This window comes from Ochotona curzoniae, unplaced genomic scaffold, assembly GCF_017591425.1.
Source record: "Ochotona curzoniae isolate NIBS_2020 unplaced genomic scaffold, NIBS_Ocur_1.0 contig_3819, whole genome shotgun sequence".
Lineage (NCBI taxonomy): Eukaryota > Metazoa > Chordata > Mammalia > Lagomorpha > Ochotonidae > Ochotona > Ochotona curzoniae.
Window position 1 is genome coordinate 2,236,747 of NW_024466004.1, and position 16,853 is coordinate 2,253,599.

Sequence of the window (16,853 nt, forward strand, 5' to 3'; positions counted from 1 at the left end):
GAAGGGTTTCATAAAGGCCACAACAGGCTCAGTATCAGGCACAGCTGACCGGCCCCAAGGAATCGGCGGCAGGATGGAATCCTGACCCCTAGGAGGGACATCAAAAGTACTTTTGGCTTGGTAGGGCCTTTTACCAGCAGTCACACAGGCCGGCTTACCTTTAACCTGGTCTAGCCTTCCTCTGTCACTTCCCCCAGCAGTGCGGTGAAGATACCTCGCATAGCAGAAATGGCTTTCACCTTTTTTTTTTTTTTTGCTCATTTTTGTCCACTCCTTTCTAGTAACACTCTCCTCTCACATTTCCCTAGGGATACAGAATACAGAGAAGAAAGTACAGGAAAGATCCAAACATCAGCTGGAGTTATATATTTTATTTGAGCCTCACCTCTTTGGAGAAAGGGGTACAGTCAGAGAGGAGAGAGTTACAGTGGCCTGGCACAAGGCCTAGAGATGTGGGGTGTGTGAAGGAGACTTCACAACATCTGCTGGGGATGACAGAAGGAAAGTCTGGACCAGGAGTTCAGAGGTCATTCCTGGCATTTAGTTTTGTGATCTGAGAGCAGAATCCCAGAGCTAAGCCATGAGGAGGGCCTCAGGTGGCAGAAACCCAACGCCAAGTCTGCTGGCTTGTGTCCAGTCTAGGCTGTGCAACCAAGTGGCCCCCAGTGTGTAGGGGGAGGGCTTGCCAAGGGTGCTCTGGCCTTTGTTTTCAGTTTCTCTCTTTGTTGTGGTCCTAGGAGGTGTATGAAGTCGTTTGCTGGTGTCTCTTCTCCGTTGACTATGGCTGATTCTGAGATTGGGATTTGGGGACTCCAGAGTGATACATGGGCTGGTAAAGCCGCGCAGGCAGACTGTAAATCCTGGTCCTGGACACGGGTGTGGGCGCCCTGGCTGGCTCTGCTTTGTTCACCGTGCTGGGCTCGGGCTCATGCGCGGGCTCGGGCTCGGGCTCGGGCTCGATCTCCGACTCTGTTTTAGGCTCCACGTCAGATTCGGGCTCCAGTTCCTGATCCAGATCTAGGTCCAGGCCCACCCTGGTCCCTTTGTCTGCCTGCATCACGTGCTGCAGTTCCATGTCAGACTCTGACAATTCCTCTTCTATGGGTTCCACAATCTTGCTGAAACCTAAACTTGGAATGGTGGTGCCTGCTAGAAAACTATCACTTGTTCTACTTCCTGGTTTGTCTTGCTGAAATACAAATGAGGTGGGTTAAAAAGTTCCAATTAAAATTTGAACAGTCAAACCATTTCAGAAGGTCATGTGGCTTAAGGCACCAGAACTGTGGGTTCCTGGAGGGAACTATTTCTGATCTCAGTCTACTTTTAACCTTTGCACACACACCCCCAGCCCCTCACCCATTTTTTCTCAATTACTCACTGCCTGTCAGGCTTGGGGAGTCCTCAGCTTCTGATGCCTCTGTGTTTTCTGGCTCAGCTTTAAGACCAACTGCTGAAGCAGCTGTGGCCTGTACAGCATTCAGAAACATCTTATCTTCATCCTACTTGTCTTGCCAATACTCCCACCCCACCACTCCGCAGCATGCAGTCCCTGACAAGGCACAGAAGACCATTTGTCACCTGGCCCCTTGCCATCTTGTTTAGATTCTCTCCAGCTGTTGTTCCCACCCTTTGCTCTAGCCATCAAGTAACCCCTAGAGGCCTGACTGCTGCCTGCCTTTGCTCTCACTGCCCCTCCTGCCTGCCTCGTGTCCCTACCTCATTCACATCCAGTGGTGTAGTCCCTCTTCACTACAAGTCTATCCCTTAGGAAACTCTGAGCTCCTTGTGTTAGAGCATGCCCATTTCTTCATCTCCCCAGTATCCATGGAGCCTGGCACCTAGCAGGTGCCTGCAAGGCTTGGTGCCTAAGCCTGCAACTGTATCCCATTGACCACTCTTCCCCTTCCCAACAGGTTTTTCCCCTTTTTCATCTTATGACTATCTTCTGTTTTTCCTTCTTTGTTCCTGGCTTGTGACTTCTTGGGCTCTTCACTCTCTCCTCTACTTCCCAGCTAAATGTTGAGGCTGAATCCCAGGACCCTCCTCTTCTCCACTGGTGCTCTGCCTGCACATCATTTTACTTGGACCCACGATTCTCATTCCCTCCTCCAGCCTCAGGTTCTTCTACCCATTTCTGTTCTTGACATCTACATTTGGCTGTTTAATGGGCAGCTTGAATCATTGCATATGAAACAGAACTTGCTCCTCTCCCAGATTTCTCTACCTTACATTCCACACAAATTTTACGTATTCAACACCAAGTCTTAATTGAAGTCTTGAGAGGAACATTAGTGAAATACAGAAAGCATGTTTATAAAGACATAGTAAATAATGTCCAACTAAACCAACAGTCACTGCCAGCCTTGATAGAAACATAGCAGCATCTTTCCTCACGGAACTCAGAAGGGAAAGGAAAGCAAGACTCATCACTGTTACCTGAATTTGTTCTGGGAAGTCCAGATAATGCAACTACATATGATATTGAATAAGAATTACAATGAATAGAAGTCAGGGGGTTCGTGTTGTTTTTGGCAACAAAAAAACGTTTTTCTGTCTAGAAAAGCTAAGAGGATTAACAATAAACACGTTTAGTAAAGAGATTTACAAGAGGTCAAATAACTTGATAAAATCCAATGAGTTTCCTGTATACTACCTAATGCCAATTAGAAAGTAGAATGTTCAAAAATTGGAATGAAGAAACTGTAATGAGAAAGAAAATTTTAATAGCATCACTACAAATGTAAAACCTGTAAAATATAAGACATCTAGCATTTGTCTATATGGGGAAAAAAGTCACAAAACCTTACTATGAGAGATTAAAAAATCTGAATAAATGTGAGAGCAGTCTTTATTTCTGGATAAGAAGATCTGATGCCATGAATATATGAATTCTGTACTTACTGTATATTCTTAACCCAATTCCAAAAGATTTTTTTTTTTTTTCAGAAGGAGAGGGTATGAAATGGGAGAAGCCTAACCAAAGATTCAAAAGATTATCTTGAAAAACAATCTGGTAAGAGTAACTTGGCAAATTTTGAACTAGAAATCTGGTGACACAGGATTTCTTAATCAAATATTAAATTATTACTAAACAGCAGTAATAAAAAAGGGTAATTTGAAACTGTAGAGAAAAATTAAACCAAAAGTAAAGCCAGAAACAGACTTCAGTTTTGGTAGGAGTATTTTATAAGGACAGCATCTCAAATGGAGGCTTATTCAATAGGTGGTTTGAGTGTGTAGCCTCTGAAATGTGGGCTGACCCTACTCCCCATTGCGTAGCATTAAGATGTGGGGTAGTCATGAGCGCCTGTCTGGTGCAAGGTCGGTGCCCTGTGGGATGCCCAGGCAGTGTGCGTGGGTACGCTTGCCTTTCTGGTTTCCACCATGAAGAGATGCCTTTGATGGAACAAACCCTCATCAAACACAGAAGCTGCACGGCCTCAGAATTGTGAGAGGTAAATTTCTATTTTAAATCAATTGCCAGGTCCCATGTATTTTTGTTAGAGTAGCACTAAGGGACAAAGGCAGATGGCAGAGTCAAAGTGGTCCACATAAAGAAAAAAATAAAGGTTACTCTTCAACTCCATGCACTGAAGGACATTCTAACTAAGGAATAAAACATACGAAGGTAAAAACAAAAATCTTGAGGAAAACATTTATTTACTTTCGAAGCAGTAAGGACTTTTCAAACAGAAAAAAAAATAAGGAAAGATGAATAGGATTAACAGATATGGCTGGATAATATGCAAAAATAAGCTCATGGAAAGTATCATAAATAAAATAGAGCAATTTCCATTTATAGTAAAGGTAGAATACCTAATCCAGTTCAGTCTTCCCACTGGGCATACCTAGAAGAGCCAGGTAAAAATGCTTTTAAAAAACTTCTGCTTGGGGATCGGCGCGATGGCTCAGTGATTAAACCCTCTCTTTGCAATGGCTAGGATCCATGTGGGTGCTGGTTTGTGTCCTGGCTGCTCTACTCCCCTTCCAGCTCCCTGCTTATGCTCTGAGAAAGTCTTGGGATCCTACACTCATGTGGGATACCTAGAAGAAGCTCCTAGCTCGTGGCTTCAGATCAGCTCATTGTGGCCACTTGAAGAGTGAACCAATGGAAAGATCTTTCTTTCTGTCTCTCCTTCTCTGCATAAATCTGCCTTTCCAATAAAAATAAATCTGAAAAGGAGAAAAAAAAAACACAAAAACAACCACTTCTTCCTGGGAGCTGGCATTGTGACAATACAAGGCAATGGATGATGGACTCAAGTGTCTGGGCCTCTGAACTCAAATGGGAAGCCAGGATGAAGACCTGGGCTTCTGGCTTCAGCCAGGTCTAACCTTGTCCACTGTGACCCTTGTGGGGAATGAACCAGCAGGTGGAAAATCTCTCTCTCTCTCTCTCTCTCTAACTCTGCCTTTCAAATAAACAAATCTTTTTAAAAAGTAGCAAAGAGACTGGCAAACCTTTCCCTTTGCTACTTTATCAGTTTTACTCAGCATCCCCAGGCTATGGTTCGGTGGGTCCTAAAAGTATAACTAGGGAAGACTATACTTCAAATATGTGATAGTTGTATGGTTCTGACTAAGAATGCTAAAAAGGGTCCTTGAGGTCCTCTGCTTCCTTTGGGTGGGGTGTCCTGAGTTGTTGGGAAAGCCTGGGGGTCTCAGGGCCACTGCTGCTGCTAAGAGAGCATTTGGACTTCTCCAACACCGATCAGCTGTACTGACAAGCATTTCCTGCACATGGGTCCTCTCCATCTCATCAGACCTCTACTCCACTTTAGCCCTGCCCCCTGCACCCACCACAGCGAGGCTCCGGGTCCTCCCACCTTTTCTGATTCTGAGTAGGTTTCCTGTATCACCGTCTCTGACTCGTCCAGGCTTAACTCCGAGGGCTCCAAAAACTTCCTTGACATGGCAAACAGTGCTGCATCGTGGACGGAGAGAAACAGCTGGGCCTTGGTAATGCCAGAGTCAAAGAAGTCATTCTTCTCAAATGCCCTGACCACAGAAGCTACAAAGCAAACCATGAACACACATGGGGTCTGGCACCTGGAGAGCCGAGTGCTGCCCTCGTCCCCCCCCCAGGGAGGAGGGGCACTCACTGTGACAGCCCGCGATGAGCACCAGGATGTCCGCGTTTTGGAAAGCATTGCACATCTGGAGGGAGAGGGTAACGACATTCATGAACTGGTGCCACACTCACCAGGAAAGGGTCTTCCGGGGAGTGGAGGGTTCAAGCCTCTCTGGCCGTCTGCACCTTTGCAACTCAGTTCGGCTCAATAAACACGTGATAGGTGGATTTCTCTACTCCAGGAAAGTGCTGGAAACACAAGCGAGCCTCAGGCTGCCTTGTGTGGGGGAGGAGAGGGTGAAGGTGGTGGGCAGAGTCTGTCAGGGACTGGAGAGTGAGCCTTCGGGTGAGGAAAGCAGAACTCAGGGGTGGTGGTACACTCAGAGTCATCAGGAAGAGCAGCTCCTCCCCTCTTAGCATGATACTGCCAAGTCCTAGCCAGAGCAGTAGTGCAAAAGAAAGAAAGGGCATCTAACTTGGAAAAGAGGAAGCCAGGCTGTCACTGTTTGCAGATGACGTGATCTTACTTTAAAAAAAAAACTCAGTAATTCCACCAAAAAGCCATTCAACTAATAAATTCAGTGAAGTTATAGGATATAAAGTCAATATGCTAAAATCATGAGCACCATTATATACCCGTGGCAGATTACTTGAAAAAGATATCAAGCAAGGAAGCTAATTTCCAATAACTACAAATAAACAAATAAATACGTAAAATACCTAGAAATGAATTTAACCAGAAGTGAGAGATCTCTACAATTAAGAAAGCGTAGAGGAAATTTTTCAGGATATCAGCATGGTCAAGTTTGTTGTTGCTCTTGTTTCACGTGTCAGACCCCAAAAGCACAGGTAACAAGCAAAAATAAATAAATGGGATTCTATCAAACTGTGGAACTTCTGTTCAACAAAGAAAACAAGCAACAGAGGGAAGAGATAATCTACAGAATGGAAGGATTTTCTAGTTCTATATCTACATCTGACAAGAGGTTTATGACCAGAACATATGAAGAACTCAAACCACTCAGTATTAAAAAAAAAAATAGCACAAAGTCTAATTTAAAAATGGGCAGTAGATCTAGATAGACATTTCTGAAAGAAGACACAAATAGCTAATAGCCAATAGGTACATGGAAAAAAACTGTTTCATTCCTTGAGAAGTAATAACACATCATGTTTCCCAAACCAATCCAGGTCAGTAAATCTAAGCTGATTCACTTTATTTGATTGATCTTAAGCTACCTTCAAAGTCCAGGTTCATGGTGGCCCCAGTAAGTTAGCAGCTAGTTGGTGACTATCAGGATTCAATTTAAATTGGGCTGGGAGTGAGGGTAGGAAGAGAGCACAGCTCTTCTAAGACTGCCCCAGGACTTACCTGTCTTAATACGACTATAGCCTGTGCATCCACAAAATGTACCATGGTGAAGTCCAGGATGATGGTGTGGGTGATGGGTTCAAGAAATGAATCTGAGAAAGGGGTGAAGGATCGACTCCTCCCCTGACTTTGGTTAGCCAGTGGCAGTGAGTTGTTGCGCTGGGAGTAATTAGAAAGCCAGCCTTTATCCACATTCTCATAGTTGCGTGATGGATTCCTCTGCGATATGGAAGACATTGTGCGTGGCTCTTGGTCTTCGTATGTATCTTGGCTGTTCGTGCTGTATAAACGTGAGCAGCGCACCAGGTTGATAGAGGATGCTGAGGATTCCTGTTTACTCTCAAATTGTTCTGTGTAAGCAATCTGAGACAACAAAGTTAGGGGAAAGACTCACAGAAGACACCATCAAGGACTGGAAGTACTTGCAGCTGTGCCATATATCTCTATGAGCTCAATTTCCTGTCTCCTAGGAAACTGCTCCCCAGAATAGCGTAGTGTATTTTTTACTAGGATATTTCATGGTCACATCAAAATCTTGACGAAGGCCATACATGTGTCTTTCCATATCCTCACTAATCACAGCATCCCCTTCGGGACCCCTGTGTCCATCAAGGACACCATGATTTTCCTAGTGATCCTTTAAAAATCATCTTTGAAAACATTGAAAATGTATGTAAATTCTTCACCTGATGAGTTGATGAGACAATGGGCCTAACGTGTTTAGGCAAGACAAAATTTGTGTTTAGATTGGGTCTCATCCCTGTGATACGTCACTGTGTACATATTACTAAATCTGAAGAAATCTGAAATTTTAAACACTAAGCATTTCAGACAAGGCAGTCTCAACTGTACTTTTGTGTGAAGTGTTTCTTTTCCTCAGTCCCTTTCCTCAGCAAGCCCTTTCTTTGGTCTGGGTATCAGTCATCTGTGAGACTTCCTTAGGCAGACAAAAAATAGCTTCAGCAGGACTATCCTTATGCCTCTTACTCCTTGTCATCTCCCAACAGGCCCAGTGTGCTTGTGGGAACTTCAGGACAGTCTCCAGGGCTGCGAGTAAGATGGGGTGGGAGAAGCGAAGGTGGCCTCTGCCTCCACAGGGACCAGACTCCAAGTAGCAGAGTGCCCATGGCCACTGGAATCGAGAAACAACAATATGTGTGGCTGAAGGAGAGCTGTGAGGGACTTGGAAAAAATCAAGTCACTTACTTGCTATAGTGTTATCACTCTGGGTGATGTTTCTGGTTTTTTTGTTGTTTTTGTTGTTTTAAATGTTAGCATTCTAACAATGATACTTGTGAATACATCTTTAAAATTTCAAGGTAAAAACCATACATATATACCTTGTATATATTTATGAGATAGTGTATATATTATAGCCAAAAAAAAAAAGTGGTGTGGATAGATAATGGTATTTTGAATGAGAAAACAAATCCCCATTGCTTGAAGGCCACTGATGACAGGCCCTTAAGGCACAGGTATGGGCTGGCCCATAGTGAAATAGGGGTGTAAGTTCCTCCTGGTGGAGGAAGTTCCCTGAACATCCCCCCAACCCCACCCTGCTCTTTTCTCCTCTTTCATTTACCCTACATATTCTCATGCCACGTGTGTCTGACCTCAGCTCTCCAACCAAGTCCCTGAACTGAGGTAAGCTTATTTCACTCTTCTTTTTTACCTTGGTATCTTTGTCCAGACCTACCCATAGACTGGGAATCCTTTTGGTCCTACCCAACTTCAACCCAAATTTCTCTCCCTTGCCCAACACAAGTCCATTGCAATATTTCCCAACTGGATGAGTTCTTGTCCACTTTACCTTACCTGAAGCTTTAGAGTTGTTAGACTCTAAACACACAATTTATAAGACCACAATCTACATTGTGTTGTTTAGATCACAATCCTATTTTCATCAAATTTTAAGTTGCACTGCTATTTTTTTTCCACTATCAAGAAAGGAAAAAATGCTGAAAATTAAACAGTAACAGATCATGTGTTACAGCATGTCTCCAAATTCCAGGGATTGGAAAAAAGTATTTTAGCTTTGACGAAATACAATAGCCTAAAAGTCACCTTAGTGGCGAGTTGTCTCTTTAATTTTATTTAAAACTTCCTGCATTTTTTTCCCCAAATAATCCTGTGATTTTAGGGAACTCTAGGAGGAGGATGGGTATAGATCTGAAGCAAGATTAGTTATGAGTTATTAAATCTGTTTTTGTTTTTAAGACTCATTCTTATTTGAACATCAGACTGACAGAAAGAGGAGAGAGAGAGAATTATCCTCCATCTGCTGATTTTCTCCCCAAATGGCTGTAATAGCTGAAGCTGGACCAGTCTGAAGCCAGGGACCTGGAGCTTCTTCCAGTTCTCCCCCATGGGTGCAGAAGCCCAAGCACTTGGTCCATTTCCTGCTGCTTTTCCAGGCACATTAGCAGGGAACTGACTCAGAAGTGGAGCAGGTAGAACTTGTACCAACGCCCATATGGGATATCAGGCAGAGGCATAATGTACTACTTCATGGTACCAGTCCTAAAATCTGTTTTTCTTTTTAAATAAAGAACAGATATTTATGTGGAAGAGTTACAAAGAGAAGAGAGTGTCTTTTTGTCTTTCCCACTTTCTGTAACTCTGACTTTCAAATGTCTTTTTTCTTTTGTTTCTTTTTAAAAACTACCTAGATGAACTTTGAGCACATTACAGCAGGTGAAATAAATGAGTCACAACAAGACAAATGCCTCATGGTTCCACTTACACAGCATATCTAGAATAGTTACGGACAGAAAGTAGAATTGGTGTCCAGGGCCTGAATAGGGGGGAAATGGAAAGTGTTTTTTAGTGGCCACAGAATTACAGTGTTGTAAGATGAAAATGTTTTATTTTCGACTGGCAAGTAATCATTATGTTCATTTATGGGGTGCAATATGATGTTTCAATACATGTATACATTGTGGACCAAACCAGGCTAATTAGAATATCCACATGCTCAAATACTTAACATTTGTAAGTGGTGAAAATGTTTAAAATCTTTTTTCAGCTATTTTGAAATATACATTAAAATTTTTAAAAAACAGAATATTGACTTGAAAGGCAGAGACAGACAATTCTTACCCTGGGTGGTGGCTCCAGTTCATCACAGTCGCAGGCACACCTACAAATCTTATTTTCCTGGAGTTCGGTATCACTTGGCTTAAACAGGCTGAACATCTCTTCTTCTTTCAGAGGCACTCTGACCAGATCAAGCTGAAGGACGGAAGAGGGCTCTCACTCAGCTGGTGCGTGGGGGAAGAAGGGCGGGAGCTGGTAGGGGGTGAAGCAAGGCAGAAGGTTGGGGTGAGAAGTCACCTCCTTTAGCAGCCTGTGTTTGAGGTGGTCAACATTAACGAAGGTGAGAGAGTTGCAGCACTGGAAGATCTTCACCCCAGGAATGCACAGGATCTGTAAGGTAAAGTGAGACTCTGAGGGGGTAGAGTTCTCCCTTCTGCTATGACATAAGCATAAGAAGGCCTTTCATACTGCTTGTTGAATCACGGTTCTCTTAATTACAGGCAAGAACCAGAATTTTTTCTCCTCCCAGTTTCACACCCCAGCTTTTCCTCCTGTCTTTTTCCCCTCCTCACCCCACTCTTTCGCCTGACCTTCCCCTCCTTCAAAACCCATCTGAAGTTGTCCTCAGCTGGTTGCCTCACGTTAAGGGGGCTGCTGCTTCAGGACCTGCCTGTAGCCTTGGGTACCATGTCCCTTATTTTGGAAGTGAGTGTCTGCAGTGCAGCTGGCAACAGACACAAAAGAGGGCTTTGGTGGAAAAATCAAAAGGTCAAGCCTGTTGCACGCCACGCCTGGGGTAACACAGCGGGACCAATGTGAATTCTCACCTCCCGATACTCATTGGCGCTTCTGTAGATGTTGGTGTTGGGGATTTGGCCCAGGAGTAGTATCTTGATTCTGAAAGGAAAAGCACTTGCCTGTAGACCACAGCTGCCTTGCCTTGCACAGCTAACCTCCTATTGCCCGAGAGAAAGTACCTGTGTGAACGAACAGTGATGATGAAGAAAGTAAAAGCTAGTGAAACAAGGAGTCCAAGGTCCAGTCCCAGGAAAATCGTGGATGAGAATGTCACCATCCAAAGAATCTTATGGAAAAAGGAATGAAGGGGAGAGAAAGACCATGAAAGCAAGCTGAACTGAGCAAGTGACTAGTTTTTATCTTTCATCTCACCCTTCCCCCCTTCTCTTTTCCTACACATGGGATTGGGAGGAAAAGAAACAAAAAATCCTCTCGCGATATGGGCTGGAGCTATCACTAACAATTGGCACCTAGCAATTCTTTTAGGTGGCCCAAGTGATCTCTCCCCATTCTCTCTTGAAACTTCTGTTTCCTCAGGCAAAAAAAGATGGCATTATCTACCTTGGAGGCAAACTAAGACCCACTATTTTCATGAGTATAATAGTTGCTGCAAACGTAGCATCTGCACTCAGCTTTCTCTTATTCCCTCCAGCTCTGTTGGATGTTCTGTGCCTCCTCCAGGACCAGAAGCCCACCTGGCCTGTGACCCATGTCCCCTCTAAACTCTTTGTGGATCTTGCTGCAGCAACCACCTTTAATCCTTTAATCTTTTGCTCCCTCTGTGTTGTCCTTCTCTTTTCATAGTGTCTGCCCCATCTTTTAGCTCTTGCTGCTCTTTCTGTCCTCTGGGTTCATGCTCTGGAAAGAAGGAAGGATCTCCAGCAGCAGTTACTCTGCCTGACCAGACACCTCCTTCCTTCTCCTAGTAGGATTTGGTGCTCTGATCTGATTCTGGAGTTGTTTATGCTAATGAGATTAAAAGTCTTTCAGCTAGGCAGTGCAAGACAAATCCTGTTTCCTAGGTTTGCGTGTCACCACAGCCTCTTGGATTGAACTGTGCAATTGAGATGGGGGTCTCTGTGTCTTCATGCACCAACTACCTTAACTTCTCCTTTGAAGATGGGGCATCAAGGAGTTGCCATTGGATGATCTCTTTCCCTCTCTCCAGCTTGCCTCCCTGTCCTCCCCCTACCTCAGCCAGGGGAGGCAGCAACACTCACAAAGTCATACTGGTCCTGCCTCCACAGTGTGGGGAGGTTGTAGATGGTTTCAAGGTAGGGCAATACATTGCTCAGGATAATCCCAGCCATCACAGCCTGTAAGGGGAAAGATAAAATCTTGCTTCATTTTCTCATTGTGGTGGTGGGGCATGAGGTGATGGGGATTAGAGTCCCAAGTTCCCACAAAGAAACCACAAAATCAAACAGCTTTGTTCCTCAGAGATGCTTTGCACTGGTATTTCATATGAATTTCATGTCCATGCACCAACCCATTGTCCAATCATATGTTCTCCACATTGTTCTATGCTTTCCTCCAGAGAAGGTAAGGTCAGGCCATGGCCAAGGTCTGGCTAACTTAGTCAGTACACCGGTAACAGGGAGTTTATTTGTCACATAGATGATGAAAGGGAAGGTAGCTGTTTTAGCCAGCTTTTCATGATTACAATGAAATACGAGGGGCAATCAGCTTTATAAAAAAAAGCAGGTGATGTGTTTTGGCTCATGGCCCTGGAGATCCAGAGTCCAGAATAAAGGAAGCCCCACTACCTCAGCCTCTGGGGATGGTATGTTTGCTGGGCACAGCGTAGTTGCCTAACGGCTAAAGTCCTCACCTTGCACATCCAGGATCCCATATGGGCACTGGTTCATATCCCAGCTGCTCTACTTCTCATCTAGCTCCCTGCCTGTAGCCTGGGAATGCAGCGGAGAATGGCCCAAAGCCTTAGGACCCTGCACCTGAGTGGAGGCCCTGGAAGAATCTCCTGGCTCCTGGCTTCAGATCAGCTCAGCACCAACCATTGTGGCTACCTGGGGAGTGAACCAGCAGACGGAAGATCCTTCTCTCTGTCTCTCCTTCACTCTATAAATCTGACTTTTCAATTAAAAAAAATACACACTTAAGAAGCTGGTATTGTTGTATAACAGGTAAAACCTAAGACTGGTATCCTTTATGAGCACCTGTTTGTGTCCTGGCTGTCCAACTTCTGATCCATCCTGGGAAAGGCAAAGGAAGATAGCCCAAGTGTTTAGGCCCTTGGCACCCACTCAGGAGACTTGGATAATGCTCCTGGCTTCAATCTAGCCAGCACTGGCCATTGTGGCCGTCTTGGGAGTAAGCCAGTGGATGCAAGATTTCTCTCTGTTTCTCCTCTCTGCCCCTTTCCCCTTTGAGTAAAAAAAATATAACCTTCTTTGAAATAAACTCTTCCTTTCAAATAAATAAAATTTTAAAATACACATTTACAAGCTCTATATAGTATATACACACATTTATATATATACACACATACTTTATATATATCTATAAAGATATAGATATATAGATAATAGATATCCTATGATGGAGATGCCATTATTTTCAAGGGAAAGGGCTAGAATTAGACTGCAGCAATCACTGGGAACAAGCCCAATGCATTTCTCCTCCAAGATGCCCCAAGATGCACTCCAGAGGTTCTTTCATCCCTTGGTCATCTGGTCAGATCTACTCACATTTGGCAGTTCACAGAAAAAGTGTCCCGCCTTCACCATCAGGAGCAGCATCAAACCTGCGCCGACCAGAGAGGCAAACTGAGGAGACAGAGATGGGTCAGAGAGAAGCTGTCAGGAACTTACTGGGCCCCATCTGGCATCAAGGTCTTCCTCTTGGTGAGAAGTGTGCTATTCGTTTTCTTATATGGAGTTGGGCGTGATTATAAGTGCATTTTCGTTAAACTGACATTTTTCAGGTCTTATTAAAATGCTTACATACCACCAAGTGCCTGGTAAATACCTATAAATTGAAAGGCAGGAGTGCCCTCCTAAAAGTTCCCAACTGACATGAGGATTTGACTCCTTATCGTCACTGCTCCATATTATGAATCTGAGGTCTGCTCAGATCCGATCTCAACATGTCCTCCTCACACAACCCATACCAAACAGCCCTGAAACCCCACCCATTCTACTCACATAAACAGACATCTTATCCCTCACTCTCCTGTTTGGAGCTTGGAGCTTAATTCCCCATCTAACTGCTTTAGTGGTGTATTATCTTAAAAATATACAAGGTGAATTACTTCCCATTTTCCTACTGCTGCTTCTTTCTGCTTTCGCTCAATCCAAACAAAACAAAACTATCTGAGTCAAATGAGTCGGGGCCACACAGAGTGGCTATAGGTCCTGTCTCCACTGAGTTGACTACTCTGGGCTCAGGGACACTGGGTCAGCCACAACTCTCACCTGGCCAACACTGATGCTGAGATGCGTAATTCTCTAGCTAATCTGAAGGCTCTTTGGCCATACCCTTGAACTCAGTAGACCCTCCCCTGGTAAATTACCTTTCCATCAAAGCCCATACATAGCATTACAAACAATGGAAAGCAGTGTCACTTTTCCCCTTGATGGAGGAATGGAGGGTGGGGTAAAACTGTAACCACAAATTGATACAATCACACACACAAGCAACGACAGAGGGAGCCCCTTATACCCTCAAATCTAACCCACTTAAAGGGTCACTCTGCAATGATTCTCTCCTGCTGTATGCTCTCCTTCACTATGTATTGCTACTTGCCACAGGAATGTGTCACTGAAAATAGAAGCAATGCAGTCCACATCTGACTCCCTCCTTTGCCCATTCTAGCTGATTCACAGCTTTAGTGAGTGGCCCAACATGGAAAAGCTAGAGTCGTGTGGGAAGGATTCAGGGATACCAGTTGCTTAGAAACTCAGAAAGCTCTGGGTGAATATTTCCATACACTGTGGTCCTGAAACAGTAACCCAGACCAGAGCCCCTCCAGCTGATCCACCTGTCAGCCCAGTGCTGCATCTAATTTTTGGCTCCAGTTTCAGTTGGTTTTGGCAGTACTGCAGAAAACAACTACTTTGAGGGTAGAGATTTGTTGGATCAGTTCAGATACCACCTGGGACACCTGCATTCCATATTGGAATTCTTGGGTTCAAGTCGTGGCTTCAGTTTTGATCCTGGGAGGCAGCAGGTGATAGCTCAAGTCCACATGTTCTTGTCATGCATGTGTGAGACTCAGATTGAAGCCCCAGCTATTGGATTTGGCCTGGCCCAGTCTCTACTGCTGTGGGCACTTGGAAAGTGAATCAGTGGATGGGAGAGTTCCCTCTTCTTCAATCCCTCTTTTCCTCTTCCTTTTTCTGTCTTCCTGCTTTTGAAATAACCATGTAAATGTTGATTATTGTAGGAAAGGCCTTTTCTTTTTTACCGCTTCTTTTCTCCAAAACTGTTCTGTTTAGAAAGCAAAGATAGGCAATCCCCCAACCCCGCAAAAAAAAAAAAAGTTATATAAAAACCCATGTTAAAATGAATGCAAACAACATACTGAAACCCATCAAGTTATCAGGCCAGAGCTGGCTGGGAGGGCTGGGAGTCAGACTGTGGCCTCAGCGGCATGTCCAGCGGATGCTCCTGGTGATGTGGTGCCTCACTCAGGAAGAGGCTCCAGGGCTCTCAGATCTCAGGTGCTGTGCCTGAAGAGGATCTGAAGATGGCAACATGGCAGCACTTGACATCTTGGGCTTGTTCTGCTTTTCTGCTCAGGTTTTCCTTCATTCCCTTGGACGTTCTTGGACAAACACTGGCTCTGCCTTCTCTCCAGGGTTTCAAGGCAATAGGCATTCCCAACAACTGTGGTCACTGTTGATATACAGGTCCTTAGAGGTTAACGGCTCCATAAGCCATAGTGTGTTCCATGAGGTTAGGCCGTGGGTTACTGAATAGCTTCCTGGGTTCTGGGGAACTGGGGTAGAAATTGTGACTTCTGAACATCTCCTAGGTGACAAGCGCCTAATTTAATTCTCGCAATGAGAGGTTGGTTTGATTCCCCATTTTACAGATGAAGACTCACCAAGGGTTACACATTAAGGAAGTGTACAGTAAGTTTCCAACTTCTCTGAGCATATGACTATAAAAATCCAGGCTGTCTGCATTGTGCCATTTGCTTTCTTTTTTTTTTTTTTAATTTTTCTTTTTGATTATGTTTATCTAGTTGATTAGGGTGGGAAGGGTTGAGGATTAGGGGAAAGTGGATGAGACCATTTTCTTTAAATTTTCTCTTTCTTTTTCCTATATATGGGGGAAGAGGGAAGAGAAGGAGAGAAGCTACACCCAGCCTCCCAACCGCCTTAGTACCCAGGGATGGGGAACAATCACCCGATGTCATCCCCAGGGTTCCTGATGTGGAGCAGGCTCCAAGGGTTCTGTTTAAGTAATTTCGATAGTTCTGAAATGCTGTTGATCTCACCGATCCAAGAATGGGGAAATCCTTCTAAGGTCCACTGGCTGATATAGTCCACCTTAGAGCCTTTATTCACCCAGATATTTGCTGTCAGCACTTGACTGTTGAAGTTGCCCAATTTTCTGCCCTCCCACCTTTGCTATGGTACCAGATGTTCTTTGCAGGCTCCAAATGGACTGCCATATCCTCCATGTGCATCTGGGCATGCTGTCCACTGTTCCATCCAAGCCACCGAGGAGGCCCAGTTCTGACACATGCACTCCACAGTCAGACCACAGATCCTGCAAGTCTCCCCATGGTTAGAGTTCTGAGTATAACAGTTCAGTAGGGAGGATCCTCAAAGAAAGCTTTTCTGAGGTGACCCTAGATCTGACTCTTGTGTTTGTCTGCCAGGAAGGGGTCCAGCCCTGTTTATCCCCCACATCAGCCTATGCACACACTGGCTGTTGCAATTGCTGGGTCATTTCTGTCTCCTGCCCTGTCTCTTACATAAATCAATGGATGCTGCAGCCCAGCTCAACCCTGCCCACAACAACACACTTGGCCCTCATGCACACCAGTGGAAACTACAGTCTAGTCAGAACAACCCCAAATACTCTCCACCTGGCCCACCCCTAGCCCTGGTTTCTGTGCTTGCCAGTATGTGTAGCAGATTGGTCCAGTCTGTCTCACATCCCATTCAGCTCTTGTATATCTCAGTGGACTTTGAAGCCTAGCTCAACCCAACCAACTCCATTATCCAGCCATCATCATGGAGGCTGGTGCCACCACCTGTCTCGCCAGTCCAGCCTTTAACCTAGCATGACCCACACCTAGCCTGGCCCCTGTACATGCCAATGGGCTAAGGTTGGCCCAACCCTGCCCAGTTTAACCCCTCTAGAACCAACACACACTGGCTGACAAGTGGAACTATCTTGCTCAGCCTGACCAACACCCAGGCCTAAATCACGTGTTGGTTAGTGTCATGACCCAGGCTAATGTGACCCTTCCTTTGTTCCAACTTTCCCTGGTGGGTAGGCTCCCAGCTCTAGTTTTAATTTGCAATGTAGTGTGGTGTTCTGCAGTGGTCAATGCTAACTAGTCCAGCTCAGGTCTCCTATGTGAGCTAGTGCACCAGG

At 44.8% G+C, this 16,853-nt stretch overlaps 1 protein-coding gene across 1 annotated transcript in view; it reads right to left on the reverse strand.

Moving 5' to 3' along the window:
• Positions 1 to 359: 359 nt before the first annotated feature.
• The window catches only part of SLC26A8 (solute carrier family 26 member 8), a 57,931-nt gene continuing 41,437 nt past the window's right edge, over positions 360 to 16,853 (reverse strand). Inside the window, exons 11-20 of the mRNA XM_040983248.1 lie at positions 12,986 to 13,063; positions 11,498 to 11,593; positions 10,457 to 10,563; positions 10,307 to 10,376; positions 9,777 to 9,869; positions 9,543 to 9,674; positions 6,444 to 6,806; positions 5,103 to 5,157; positions 4,827 to 5,011; positions 360 to 1,189 (exon numbers count right to left, since the gene is read on the reverse strand). Of these exons, the coding sequence (XP_040839182.1) occupies positions 779 to 1,189; positions 4,827 to 5,011; positions 5,103 to 5,157; positions 6,444 to 6,806; positions 9,543 to 9,674; positions 9,777 to 9,869; positions 10,307 to 10,376; positions 10,457 to 10,563; positions 11,498 to 11,593; positions 12,986 to 13,063 (1,590 nt within the window). The 3' untranslated portion in view covers positions 360 to 778. The remainder of the gene's footprint in view (positions 1,190 to 4,826; positions 5,012 to 5,102; positions 5,158 to 6,443; positions 6,807 to 9,542; positions 9,675 to 9,776; positions 9,870 to 10,306; positions 10,377 to 10,456; positions 10,564 to 11,497; positions 11,594 to 12,985; positions 13,064 to 16,853) is intronic.